The 14324-nt window shown below is 37.7% G+C and overlaps 1 protein-coding gene across 1 annotated transcript in view; it reads left to right on the top strand.

The window, feature by feature from the left end:
- The window catches only part of dedd2.L (death effector domain containing 2 L homeolog), a 26934-nt gene extending 13966 nt beyond the window's left edge, over window positions 1-12968 (top strand). Inside the window, 4 exon segments of the mRNA NM_001095246.2 lie at window positions 221-757; window positions 2482-2592; window positions 3166-3291; window positions 12352-12968. Coding sequence (NP_001088715.1) covers window positions 295-757; window positions 2482-2592; window positions 3166-3291; window positions 12352-12725 — 1074 coding nt within the window. The 5' untranslated portion in view covers window positions 221-294 and the 3' untranslated portion in view covers window positions 12726-12968.
- The last annotated feature ends 1356 nt before the right edge of the window (window positions 12969-14324 follow it).

The following is a 14324-nucleotide window of genomic DNA, read 5'->3' as shown; positions in this document are numbered from 1 at the left end:
CTACAATTTATGCAATTGGGGGGCACCAGGGATATGCAGCATATATTTACAAGTGGTATTTTTCCTGAATACCAATGGCAAAATAGATGTCCGTCTGTAGCTAAGAAAATCTATATAGAATATATATCTGCTTATCCATATGCTTTTATCATTACTAACTAAGTGTTTTTATAATAAATAATTGCAAGGTGTTAATTAACTTATCTATTTTTTTTTAAAGCTGCTTTGGACTGATTTGTGACAAAAAGTAGTGGCTAAAATTTAAAATATTTTATTGGAGAGGATCTGTCCAACATGTCTGGAGTGAAGAAGCCTGTCCTGTTTCAGCTTTGGGAGGAAGATGAGTGCCTGGAATACTATGGCATGCTTTCCCTTCATCGCATGTTTGACATAGTTGGTTCACAGCTAACACAAAATGATATTGATGCCCTATCTTTCCTGCTGCATGAAACCCACCCCTTCACCCACCCTTTGGATCCCCAGCTATGGACAGCTGAAGAAGAGGCTGGTGAAGCAACGCCTAACCGTGCCTTGCTATCAGCTTGGCAAAGGTGGCATTGTGCTAGTAGGACACTTAATGAGAATAATTTGGATTCTCCAGATCTCCTGCGACCCAAGGATGGGACCGAGCTACTGCTTGAACTTGAGAGAAGAGGAAAATGTGACGAAAGCAATTTTACACATCTCTTGCAACTGTTGCGTGTATTAACACGTCATGACCTTCTCCCATATGTTTCCATGAAAAGACCCCGTGCAGGTAGTAAACTACTCTTATGTGGTACTCAAACTCCAAAGCAAGTCTTAAAGGGGAAATATCTCATAAAAAAACTGTGTATAACTAAATACAAATTCTGTACCTTTTCTGAAGAAATCAAGTTTATCTTCACTGTCCCTTTCTCGGCATCTGATTCACTTAATTTTCCCTTTATGCAGGTCAATTTTGATTGACAAGGCTAATATATATTTTGGGGGGCTCCATTTCCTGACGTGTATTTTTGAACTTACTCAAATAAAAGATTCCGGCACATACCAAATAACTGACCTTCCCATTGTTCTGCTGATGGGCTGGGGGGAGGGGTGATATCACTCCAACTTGCAGTGCAGCAGTAAAGAAAGGGTTAAAAGTGCTGAGGGCACCTGGGAAACTAAAAACATGTCTAGGCCCATGTCAGATTTCAATATTTAGTAAAGATCTGTTTGCTCTTTTGAAAAACTGATTTCAATGCAAGGTTCTGCTATTAATTAAAAGACATGTTTTCCCACTACAGAACTTTTTTTTATTTTTTTATTTCAGTATCATGCTTATATTAAATTTTCATTTTTGTGATAGTCCCCCTTTAACCAAGTTGAGGACAAAAGCTAGGCTAAGGGCACGTGAGGTGCAGCCTCGACTTTTCTCCGTCTGCGTTTTCTCTTCAGGCCGAGACTCACTGATACGCTCCCATTAACTCTGTTGTGTTTCTGCAGACAGGCACATTGTGTGCCCTTAGCCTTAAGAATTGCAGTCATTGAAGTCATCGTTCAACATTTTACAAAGTTAAAGGCCTGATAACACCAAAAAGTAAAAGTACTTCAACTATTTGAACCCTGCCACAGTGCGGAGTAACATGCATTGTGCTACTAGCTCTCTAAGGATTCAGAAAGATAAAATAAGAAAAATTATCTATTTGCATTTCAAATCACCCCTTCTCATCTTACTGTGCCTAAACTTGGGTGTATGTGGTTTTCCTCAGTGATCTTTAAGAACTATAAATGCATTGTATTTGGAATCCAAATGAATCGCAGGGCTTTTTGCATAATTCGTTGTTTAGAACCAAACCAAATACATATGACTTTAAAGGGGCAGTGATGGCTCACAATGAGAGTAGTTGAGTTGAAGTTAAGTCTGCTCTACAGTAGATTATCAAAAATGTTTTACCTTTTCAGCTGTGTGTCCGTTTGCTATAGGTGTAGTTTATTACTATTAGAATTTTCCGGTTATACAGCGCTAAGTCAAAGACTTGCACTGAATATGTTTTCAGAGGTTACATGGTATTATAACAAGCAATAAAGGTGGCCATACACGGGCCCGATAAAAGCTGCCGACAGACCGAGTCGGCAGCTTATTGGCCCGTGTATGGGGGCCCCCGACGGGCTTCCCCGATCGAGATCTGGCCGAAAGTCAGCCAGATCTAGATCGGATGGGACTAAAAATCCTGTTGGATTGCGGCCGCATCTGTTCGTTGATGTGGTCCCGCAATCCGACTGCCCGTTACAATTTGTTAGGATCCGATCGTTGGGCCCTAGGGCCAACGATCGGATCAGCCCGATATTGCCCACCTCAAGGTGGGCATATCAGGGAGAGATCCGCTCGTTTGGCGACATTGCCAAACGAGCGAATCTCTCTGTGTGTGGCCACCTTAAATTTAGGTATTTTGAAATCTTACATTATCAATTTGCCCTTTCTTTTACCTTTATGATTTTCATTGCATTTTATCTTAGTATCCCCTGAGCGGTATACGCATGGTCCGTCTGTTTTGGATTCTGACAAGCAAATGGATGGATGTCTTAACCCAACCCCTACAGAGACCAGAGAGGAAAACTGGGAAACAGGTAATTTTTGCTATAATGTTAGGAATGTGCGGCTAAGCAGACCTTACTTTTTTCTCTTAATACACAGACTGTCTCAGCAATTTGTAATTGAGAAAGTGAAAGGTGTGGAAATTGCATATGAAGAATTTTAGTGCTAATTTAAATGACTATTCGCTGTTCCTTTAAACTTCAGAGGAAGTCATATTGTAGTATATCATTGTACATTATGGGGCAGAATCATTAAGGGTCAAATTGAAAATTAGAATTTTGGAACCGACTAGGGAATTAGCCAAACTTGATTTGAGTTTTTTTTTTAAAAAAAAATTTGATTCTTGAGATGTATCATACTCTGGCTCTTTAACAACTTGAGATTGATCGAATTTGAATCTAATTCAATTCGAATTGATGGGTTGTTTAAATTCATCCAACGTTTACAAATTAATTTTTTATTTTTATTTATTTAATCTCCCCAAGTCGAATTTCGAATTCATTTGAATGTAAGGCGGTGAATTCCGAATTCGACCCTTGATAAATGTGCCTCCATGTGCCCCAATATTTGTTTTATCCATTGCATTTGCATTTTTGTCTTTATAGGGTCTACCTCCAGCAAAAGAAAGCGAGGTGGAACTCAAAAGAGGGGTCATTGCCCCAAATCAAAGAGAAATAAAGTGGGCAACACTCCTTTGCAGAATCCGACTAACCAGAGCAAAGTAACATGTGGTAAGTTCTCATCAATCAAAGTTTATGTCTTTAGCCATGGAAGTAAACCTTGTTTATGACAACTTAAAACTAGAAGACATGCTTGTTTTAGAAGAGGTTGATATAACTACAGGCACACATAGAGAGCAAGAACTATGTAAGGATTCACTTTAACTCTTGCATAATATCCCTAACTTTAAGAAGTCAATTGTTTCATGTGGTTTAGTACTAAGGTTCTGTAGTTTAACACTTTACGTCTTGTGTGTCTACCGCATTGTTGCCTTTATCTTCTAAAGGCAAAATCTGAACCTCTTGTGTCTTTTCACTAACATGTTTTTACCACTGGCCTTCAATGCTTTTAAAGCTTTTTGTCTTCATATGGTCGAATTAACTTGCTCTTCCATATGTCTTTTAATCACATCTCCTGAAAAAAAAAACCGTATGCCTCCCTGAGAATGCAGCCTCGCTGCATTGTTTATTGCCCACACTGAGTAAAATATGAGCATCAAGTTCTAGTGCTTGTGCAAACGACTGTAATTTCTAGCAGTTAAAAAACGTTAATTGTATCTTATGGGAGACTGTGCCATCACTGGAATCTTGTCTGCTCTTCTCAAAAGTATTTCTCTGTTCATCTGAAATAACGTTTTTTTTAGGTAAAATTCATCAAAAACATTATGGTGACAATATCAGTCCTATTATTATTATTATAAAGTTTTTATCAACACAAAAACTTTCACCTGCCTTTTAATTACATGTCACATGGGTGGAAATGCTTCTGCACTGTATATTTTTTGATAAAGCCATTTCAAAACAGTCTGGTTTTGCATTCTTTTAAGCACTAAGCCAGAATACCCAACCAATGCTTCCTCTCTTAATCTGTAGCATTTGTCTTTTGCCTGATCTCCCCTTTTCAGTTTTTTTTTTGGGTTTGTCTCCATCTTTCATAACAGCTTCTGCAGGCTGAAAAACAAATAACCAATCGGAAGCAACTTCATTCTGTGTGCTTGCATGACTAATAAAATAAAATGGAAAGGCTATCTGGGTCATATCTGTGCAATGCTCCTTTTGTGCTGTCAGATACACAGTCCAGCTTTTTTTTTTTTTTTTTTTTTTTTAAATTAAACTTCAAAACTTTCTCCAGTGTAATGGTTGCCTCTAAGCAAATATTATGCTTCTCATAATCTAACTGATCTCAGAGTAGCACAAACGCATATTTCTAATTCTTGTCTAATATTTCTGTGCTGCAATATTTCTCACGTTTCAACGATTTGCAGGAAAAGGGTGCTAAAGAAGACAATCACTGATTAAAATTAAAAATACTTAAAATACGTCAAACTTCGTGGATGAAACAGTAAGACCTTTCAACTCTTCGGTGTTGTGTTTCTTGAACTTTGTTGCTACCAAGGGGTTATACAATTCATTGTTTTGTTAATGTCTTGAATGCCCCCTGGCAGTGAATGGGTTAAATATATGTATAGCTAGATATATTTTTTTTCCTTAAAGAGACATTGCTCGCATAGTACCTAATCGGATCTCTGTCCTCTAGCAATCTCATTGTCCATTCGAGAGTTTTACATTTGATCCTATTCCTTCATCCATTTTACACGTCCTACACTAAAAATCCAAAGGGACAGTACTGAAATTAGTGGGGGGTTTTTTTTTAATTGTTGTAACATGTTAGAGCACATTTATAGTTGTGTTCTGGTTACAGGGGATATAAAGGCCTCTTTGTGCTTAGATACTTTTTGGCACACCCATTACTATTTTAATGCTTTCATTGTTGAGCACTTGGCCTAGTGCAGACGCTCTGATTCCACCAGTTCAAATAAAGAGGCGCAAGAAGCGGTCAGAGCAATGTCTGCAGACTGTCCTGATGGCAAACTCTGTATCCAAGATAAGTTATAATGACAGGGTTCCACAAAGAATGCCCAGTAAATCTCCTTGATGTTATGTCATGGCAAAGGAACTTTTTGTTATAAAAAGTAGGAGGGTTTCATGTCTATGCCATGTCTACCCTGTGTGTATTTTGTTATATGCACCTTCCCTTTAATCTCAGGGGTACTCTTTGTTGACCCTGTCAGTATCTATTCTGTTCTAAACTGGTGGCAAGCATGAAAGCGGGCCTCTGAAAACATTAAAACACAAATGATATATATTTACAGCTTCTTATGCACGGTTAACCAGAAATTAAGTTACTACCCCTTAAAATGGAAACCGTACTTTTACAGTGAAGCTGCTGAATTAGTTACACAGAATGACATAGTCCTCTCTGCTGAGGCCACCACCTCATTCCAGTAGTATTTTCAAGGTGTGCAGCTTTGTGTTGTTGCCTGTAAATTGAAAAGTCCTGGAACCGGAAATTCCCTTTAATGGTTCATTACCTCTAAACAACAAAGATCTGGTCAATTGGCTGTAAAATGGCACCTTTGTGGGCATTCAAGTTCAGACAATAGTACTGATAAGTTTGTTCATTCAAGGATGAGGCCAAAATAATCTGATCACCTTATGCCCATGTCTGTGGGGTGAAGATATGGAGATTGCATCATGTAGAAACAATGATTTGAAAACAAGCATTTTTGTTTTTAGGTGTTGCCTACACATTTGTCATTACCTAGGCATTTAATCTTTAAAATGGGTCCCTTATTACAGGCCATAATTGTTCTTAATTGTTCTTAATTGTTTATGTCTACCATGGCTTACACAAGGAATGGATATGCCTACAAAATGTTACATTTAAAGGGACCCTAACATCAATATGCACAGTGTCGCTTCAACAGTCTTATTGATGAAGCAGACATCTATGTTGCAGCTGGCATACTTGGCACACCATTTATTTCAGCATGGGGAAAAAGATGTTGCTGCCTGCTGGATTCTTTAGTAAAATCCACTCAAAATATATTTATATATATTTCTATGTAACTTTCTTTTAGTGCTATAAAATTAGGCAAATTAATAAATCCACTTTAGATAACAGCCAATTGACATGGAAGCTAAGAAACTTTGCATCTTTAACATACATACCTGTGTTACAAATTTTTTTTTGCAGTCCTCTCAATTTTAGTTTTTACTGTCCCTTTAAGGAAGCCCAGCCAGCCCTCTAGAATAGTATTCCTTCAGTATAGCTTCTATTTTTTAGCGTCAGACTTTTCCTCTGAGCATTTGAAATGTCTTGGTGTAATGTTGCTTTTCTCTTCAGCCGACCTGTCTCTAAAATTTAAATTCCAGGTGTTCTGAGCAAAGGTTGATGGGTTAAGAGAGAAAGTCTCTTAAATAACGAAATGATCATGTGCTCTTCAGTTCTCAAACAAGCGCACCACAAAGGTAAATGTATGTATTCTAATAGCAAGGAACTGCTAAGGGAAGGCATTCGCTCTGAAACAAGTGCCATGCCAAAAGTGCCTTTCACCTCTTACTCTCCTTGCATGCAGTTAATGAAACCAATTGGCACAGGCACTGCCAGAATTTACACAGACCCTTTTAGAGAGAAGAAATATGTTTACAGGAACTTTTTCTACTCGGACACTTATTAAGTGCAAGTGTCCTATCCTCCATTGCTTATTTTTATGCTGTAGTTTTCATTAATGGGAGGATAGTACAATATTTTCTAACCTATGTATGTTATTTGTAAATAATTTCAAATTACTTTTTTGTGTATTTACACAATATTAGGATTTACAAATATTTCTGCTCTGATGCTTAGCGCAGCAGATACCTGTTGTCCTAAAGTCACTGTAATAATACTGGTATCAGTACTTCTCTCATGGATCCATTTATAGTTGTCATTATTGTCTGACTTTCTTCCCATAGAGAGAGCAGTATTCTTTGGGAATTCTGTGAGAAGCTCCAGTACTGCTATAATTCCAAAACTTGAACAATTAAAGGGATACTGTCATGGGAAAACATGTTTTTTGTTTTTTTCCCCCAAATGCAACAGTTAATAGTGCTACTCCAACAGACTTCTGCACTGAAATCCATTTTTCAAAAGAGCAAACTGATTTGCTTTTAGATTTTAATTTTAAAATCTGACATGGGGCTAGACATATTGTCAGTTTCCCAGGAGCTCCCTGTCATGTGACTTGTGCTCTGATAAACTTTAGTCACTCTTTACTGCTTTATTGCAAATTTGAGTGATATCACCCCCTCCCTTCCCCCCCCCCCAGCAGCCTAACAGAACAATGGGAATGTTAACCAGATAGCGGCTCCCTAACACAAGTTAACAGCTGCCTGGTAGATCCAAGAACAACACTCTGGTTAAATCCAGGTCCCACTGAGACACATTCAGTGAGTAGGAGAAACAACAGCCTGCCAGAAAGCAGTTCCATAGTGCAGTATAGGCTCTTTCTGAAAGCACATGACAAGGCAAAATGACCTGAGATGGCTGCCTACACAGTGATATTACAACTAAAAAAAAATACTTATTGGTTCAGGAATGAAATCTTATATGGTAGAGTAAATTATTTGCAGTGCAAACAGTGTAATTTAGAAATAAAAACTACACCCTAAAAATCATGACAGAATCCCTTTAAGCATTTTTGATTGATGGACCCTACCTTAAAATATTTGGGATCCTTAGTGGTGACTGTTCTTTACAGATCTCATACTTCAAGCTATATGTGAGAGATGAGCAGGCTAGCTGTCAACTGACAGACCTTACTTTCTGATATCTGCTGATCCTCAACATATTTAGTCCATTTAGCGGGAAGTTTTATATGCAAATGAATTTGTTCTTGCGTTCTTAACAAAACGTCATTAGAAAAGTGCTGTGCTGTAAATGTCAAAAGCTCAATCTGTCTCTCTCGGTTCACAGTTAAGATCGCCAATGGAAAAAAGCCTTAACTTGCTGCTCTGACAGCCTGGCACTGCAAGTCAATGGTAAACTTGGGAGCGAAACACAGGCTTGTTTGTTTCTGCTTCCGTCTGTGCTCTTTATACAACCTGATCTGCTCAACATTTTACAGTAACCATCTCACCATGGACTCTTGTGTCACAAATATTGCAAAACCTGTCTGTCTTCAGCTTTCTCCTGGTTGTGCTCTCTTTAATAAAGGGGAATAAGTTTATTTTGGTTCCAGTACTGTGGTATTAAGAATCAGGCCATGACTGCCAAATTTCTCTGAAAATGGCTTGCACGACCTGGCTTGGCTGCCATGAATACCATCATCGAAAAAGTTGTGGACAGCCAAGAAAATTAAATGAAATTTATACTTGATCTAATTTCTTAAAAAAAGATTATTGTTCTGTTATCACCATATTATGATAAACATGCATTTAAAGTGTATATTCGATCTTCTCACACATGCTTATTGTATACTTCTAACCCTTTTGTGACGGCATACTCTTAAGGGTGGTGGCACACCGGGAGATTAGTCGCCAAGCAACAAATCTTCTCTACTGCAGGCGACTATTCTCCCCAAATGCCATTCTTCTGGCAACAATACAAATCGCCGGCGGGATGGCATATGTATTGTTTCGTTTTCTGAAGTTGTCTCATAAGGAAACTTCGGCCGACTTCTGACTTTGGAAAACCGAAGCAATATGCATGCCATTCAGCCAGTGATTCATATTCTTGCTGATGGAAAGGCATTTGGGGAGATTAATCGCCCGCAGTAGCTTGGCGACTAATCTCCCTGTGTGCCACCACCCTTAGCTGTGTATGCATTTGCATACATCCATTCCATTTAAAGGAAAACTATACCCCCCAAACAATGTAGGTCTCTATTAAAAGATACTGAGTAAAACAGCTCATGTGTAAAACCCTGCTTCATGTAAATGAACCATTATCATAATAATATACTTTTTTAGTAGTATGTGCCATTGGGTAATCATAAATAGAAAATTGCCATTTTAAAAAATAAGGGCCGCCCCCTGAGATCGTACGATTCACTGTGCACACATACAAACCACATGTAAGGTCACATGAGCCAATTAACAGACAGAGTTCTGCCTTTTGCTTCCTCACTTCTTCCTGTTACAGTTAGTGTTGTAGTATTTCTGGTCAGGTGATCTCTGAGGCTGCACAGATAGAGTCACGAAATGGTGGTTCAAGGCAAGAGATGTAAAAGGGCAATATTTATGTAAATATATATTCCAGTGTGGTAAGATTCTTTAATATGTCATTCAAATTGATATAAACTATCTGTTGCTTAAGTATTCATTTTGGGGGTATAGTTTTCCTTTAATCTTGTCTGAGCACACATACAGAAACAAAGTATGTATTTCACCCTGGTCACTGTCACAACGGGGTTAATGTAGAGTAAAATAAAACACAACCAGAAAAAAGTTTTTGTCCTGAAACAAAAGAAATGTTAAATATTGGTTTATCAGAAGTTTTTGTATTTTTTATGGTTAATTCTGTTGGATGTTAGACAGAGGTGATATGTAAACAGAACGTATTTTTACATTACTGCGTGACCACAAACTGGCTAGACTTGCAAGTACTTCTTCGAAAAATGATATCCTTGACCAGAGCTCTATTCAAGATGGTCCTTCACTGTAAGATCCACTAGTTTGGTCAGGTCACTAATGAGTGGACCGTTATCCTTTCTGGCCACAAAGACATTGGCCCTGATTGGGCTGATACAGTACTTTGGTGAACAGGCCGACAATCTGATCATAATGGGGATCTAGGTACGTGGTCCTCGTCTGCTGAAATGGTTTTTAACCTGCCCTAATTTACGCCAGATGTCGGTAAGAAAGGCTGTTGGAAGTCGCTGCCGACTTGGCCCAGAGTGGGGATCTTTTATCTGTTTCTGTATGTGCACCTGAATACTGATGTTCAATACTGAAAGTATGTCTGCCTGCCAGTCTGTAATGTAACTGTCCCTAAACAACAAAAAAATGACTAATTAAAAAAAATGACTTGATATGTAGGTAGTACAGGTACAGAATGATAAACAGAAAATGCTGCTTGAGAGTAACGGTACTTCTTTAACTTGATTGAATAGATAAACTGCACAAGCAGTGGATCTCTTGCTTCAGAGAAATTATCATGGAAACTGAATCTTGCTCTTACACATGGGCTTTGTTGGCCAAGGTAATTTTACTTAATAATAGCTTCCTATGCACAATATCTTTTTTCCAGAGAATAATTTGACTTAATGTAGCCTATTATTGCAGTCAAATAACAATGAAAAGAAGCATTGTTATAACCATTTGAAAAACAATACACCTTTTGCAACGGTATTGAACAGGATAGATTTACATTTTTTACAACTGGGTCTTGCAGCCGTTTTCTCTGTCCGGAATATTTTATTGCAGTCTCTGTACAGTGCAATGCAGAAAACTGTCTGTTTAGTGTATGCCACCCAGCTCTGCAATGGGTTCTGGTTTTAAAAGATGGGAATCCACTACCAAGTAAATAACCTCATTGTATATAGCGTTTGGTCAAAAACTCTGTATCTTATGTAGAGTATTAAAGACCGCAGCAATGTTTTATACGGCTGCTGTGCATCACAAGGGCATCCCCCAAAAATTCTAATAAAGATTTCACTGGATGGATGGATGCAATGAATTGTGCTGCTGATTCTTGATAAATGACATGATCCTGCTGAATCCTGCATCTGGCGCAAATTGCAACATCAGGAAATACTCAAAATAAAATAAAAATAAAAAATTGACCACAGCCGATTTCAACGTAGCAGTCATACTTTCCAATGGAATGTTTCTTTTCATTGTGCAGAACCACTCCTGTTAAAGGAGAAGGAAAGGCTAAAATTAAGTAAGCTCTATCAGAAAGGTCTATATAAATACACCAGTAAACACAAAGTATTGCTGCTCTGAGTCCTCTATCAAAAGCAGCATTTCTTTCCTTCTATTGTGTTTACATGGACTTCTGTATCAGACTTCCTGTTTTCAGCATAAACCTTCAGGACTAGGGCTTGGGCATGCTCGGTTTGCTCCCCTCAATACTCTAATCTAAGCCCAGAGCTATGAATGAGCAAGGAGAGTTTCTTATCAGGAAGTGATGTCACACTAAGCTAATATGGCAGCTGCTATTCCAAAAAAACAGAGCTTCTAGAGCCGTATACTCAGGCATGTTAAAGCATTCTGCAGAATAAATATAGTGTTGTAGCTTGCACTATTGTGGCTAATCTATTGGCAATAAACTGCTTCGGTAGCTTTCCTTCTCCTTTAATCATGTACGTAAAATACTACAATCCAGCAACTGCCACTAGATGCGCAATGTTGAATACAGTTCCATGCCTTTAGAAATTGTTACACAAACTCTGCATTCTGACTGTAAACCAAATTCCTCTGCAATCGACTGTGTCATGTAACCAAGATCTTGCGAGGGGTCTCTCCCACACCCCCCATCAGAACTTCTGTTGTCAACTTTGGATTAAAAATAAAGGACATAAAAAAGCTTAACCTCATTGCCCATTTTTATACTCTCTTCCTTTTGAATGGCTTTTTATTTGGGGGAAACTGTTGCTGTGTGAATGGACTATCAAAATGTGATATCATGCACTCTCAGTTAAACACTTCTGCAGGTTGACCTTCCACAAGAAAACGAAAAAATAAAGCGGAAAAAAAATCACTAAATAAGCGTATGTAAACAAGACACTTTTATTTATAAAGATACCTATATTAGTTGTTTTGGACATTGGGGTTTTTTAAAATATATTTTTGATTTTAGACCGAAGAAAACAAATCCAGTATACATTTTCTGACTTGACCATTTATTCAGCTGACCATTTTATATGTAACTTGCTACAGTTCTCTTCAATGAGCCAAACAAGCAGTATGTCATGTAAGAATTATTGCGGTGTGTTTCCTTTCATGCTGTCCTACTATCAGGACTAATGTAAATGTCGCTGAAAATGGCACTTTAAAGAAATCTGGATTTGAAACTGTAAAAGTTGGCCTGCTCCTATATGCTTTTATTGATATACGTTAATCACCTTTTGGAGCTATACTGGGTCCTTGTTACGTAGAAAAAAAATAGTTACCAAGTTTTAACACTCTTGCATGACCTATTTTTATTAATGAAATGTCTGTGATCTTAAATTCCCAATTTTAATATATTCTGGCTTTGTTTCTCCCTTCCCTTTCCTCCCTTTGTCCCCTTATTCTTTCTTCTAGGAATACGTTTGCGTGTTCGAGCAGAGTATTGCCAACATGAATCAGTCTTGAGTCAAAATGTGCTATCTGTCAAACAGAACCCGTTAGAGAAGCAGTTTGATCTGTTCAGCCAGTCAAACACGGTTCTGAAATCCCGGGACCTTGGCTCTATTATTTGTGACATCAAGTTCTCAGAGCTTTCCTACCTGGATGCATTCTGGACTGATTATATGAATGGTTCCCTGCTTGAGGCCCTGAAAGGGGTTTTCATCACAGATTCTCTTAGAGAGGCTGTGGGACAGGAAACCATCCAGCTCTTGGTCAATGTAGACGAAGATGATTATGAAGAAGGTCGAAGACTTCTGCTAGACCACGTATCTCAACCATATGACTGAACATCTGCTGTGTATACTCTCCAGAACGTGGGACTTGATGATATGCTCTTGGGAGAGCAAACGCATCTTACTGTACCTGCTGGTTTTCAGGAATACAGACACTTTAAAGTTTCAATAGGCATTTAGGAGTTATTTCCCATAGCCTTCTAAAATCGAAGGGTGCTGTCCGTTATGAAAAGTTCAGTAATTCATAAAAGATGGTTTACTGGGGAGGAAACTGAGTAAAAACTATATAAATACCAATATTGCAATCCTTTCTATTCTTGCAGTTGTTTGGTAAGGTAATTGGGTCTGAGTTGGATAATTATAGGAACAAAAAAGTTATTTGCTGTGAGCACAAACAAAGGAAATCCTAACCTGTTGAGAATCATGCTGGGAGGAAGCTTGAATTGGTCCAGCCAAGCAAAGGGCATTACTCATGGAGCTTATACCAGTTGTGTGCTTGATTATGTATAAAATTAATGTATTCTATTAAACAAATCAGGGATGGTCATTGTATAATCCTAAAATCCTTTATGTTTTTCCACTCTGTTCTTCAATCCAATTTGAAATGTCCAAATTAAAAAAAAAGTGCAATCGGCTTTCCATGAGGTTGCAGAATATTTAATTTGCATCCACTTGGTAAGCCCACAAGAGAACGATATTGTAGACACAGAGTTACGATGGATCATCTTTAGTCCGTTCTTCAGTTATTTAGTAAAGAAGGTAAACCAAATACATCAGGTACGCCAAAAAATTGTCAAAAGATTCACGCCATGTGGATTTAAAATTTGAGCAGAAAACCAAACAAATCGGCTCAAGTGGAAAAAAAAATCAGTTGTCCTGTGCTGAACGCTAAAGATCAGCTGAATCCTTTCAAATCTTGCTATAATTCAGTTGGATCCCAAACTTAATCTTGGATTAGATGCATCCCTACTTAGCAAGAAAAATAATAGAAATACATCCATATCTAATTATAATTGGAACTGAAAAGATTTATTAAGTTTATCTCTAGAAGTGTGAAGTGTACCCAAAAGTATAGTTTAGCAACTAGAAGTAGTGTAGTTCTAGAAGGTCTAAAATGTTGGTTAGAAATAATTTATGTGTTAAAATTAATTAAGGCTAACATTCCATACCCTTTTCTTATTTAGAGATTGTGAGGGGAAAGGCCACAAAGCAGGGACAAATACGTCACTAGACGTGGACTGCAGATCTAATAGTGGTCATAAATGACCGATTTTCATTGAAAGGTTTCTAGATGATAAGTCCTACATACATTTCAAATGCATTGTGTAATTGTTTGAGAGCCATCCCTGTATTTTAGTGGAATCTTCAATTTATGCTGTTTATAATAAATCCTAATGAAACAAGGATTTAACATAAAATGTAAAAAAATTAAGCTTTCAAAGAAAGCTTTGTAAATGTTTTTGTAAAACAAATTTACTTCTCAGTGTGTCCTGAAAATAAAAAATGTCATTTTGTTAATGTCTATTTTTTATTCTGTGTGGACTTGCGTTATGATTATAATTCCGGTCCTCCAAATATACAGGGAGTAAGAGGTAGGGATGTTTGACATCTAGGTTTTGCTGTAAATGCAGTAATATTAAAGATACTACACAT

The sequence above is a fragment of the Xenopus laevis genome, chromosome 7L (genome assembly GCF_017654675.1).
Source record: "Xenopus laevis strain J_2021 chromosome 7L, Xenopus_laevis_v10.1, whole genome shotgun sequence".
NCBI lineage: Eukaryota > Metazoa > Chordata > Amphibia > Anura > Pipidae > Xenopus > Xenopus laevis.
The sequence above is the reverse complement of the archived record's forward strand: the minus strand, read 5'-3'. Positions and strand labels throughout refer to the sequence as shown.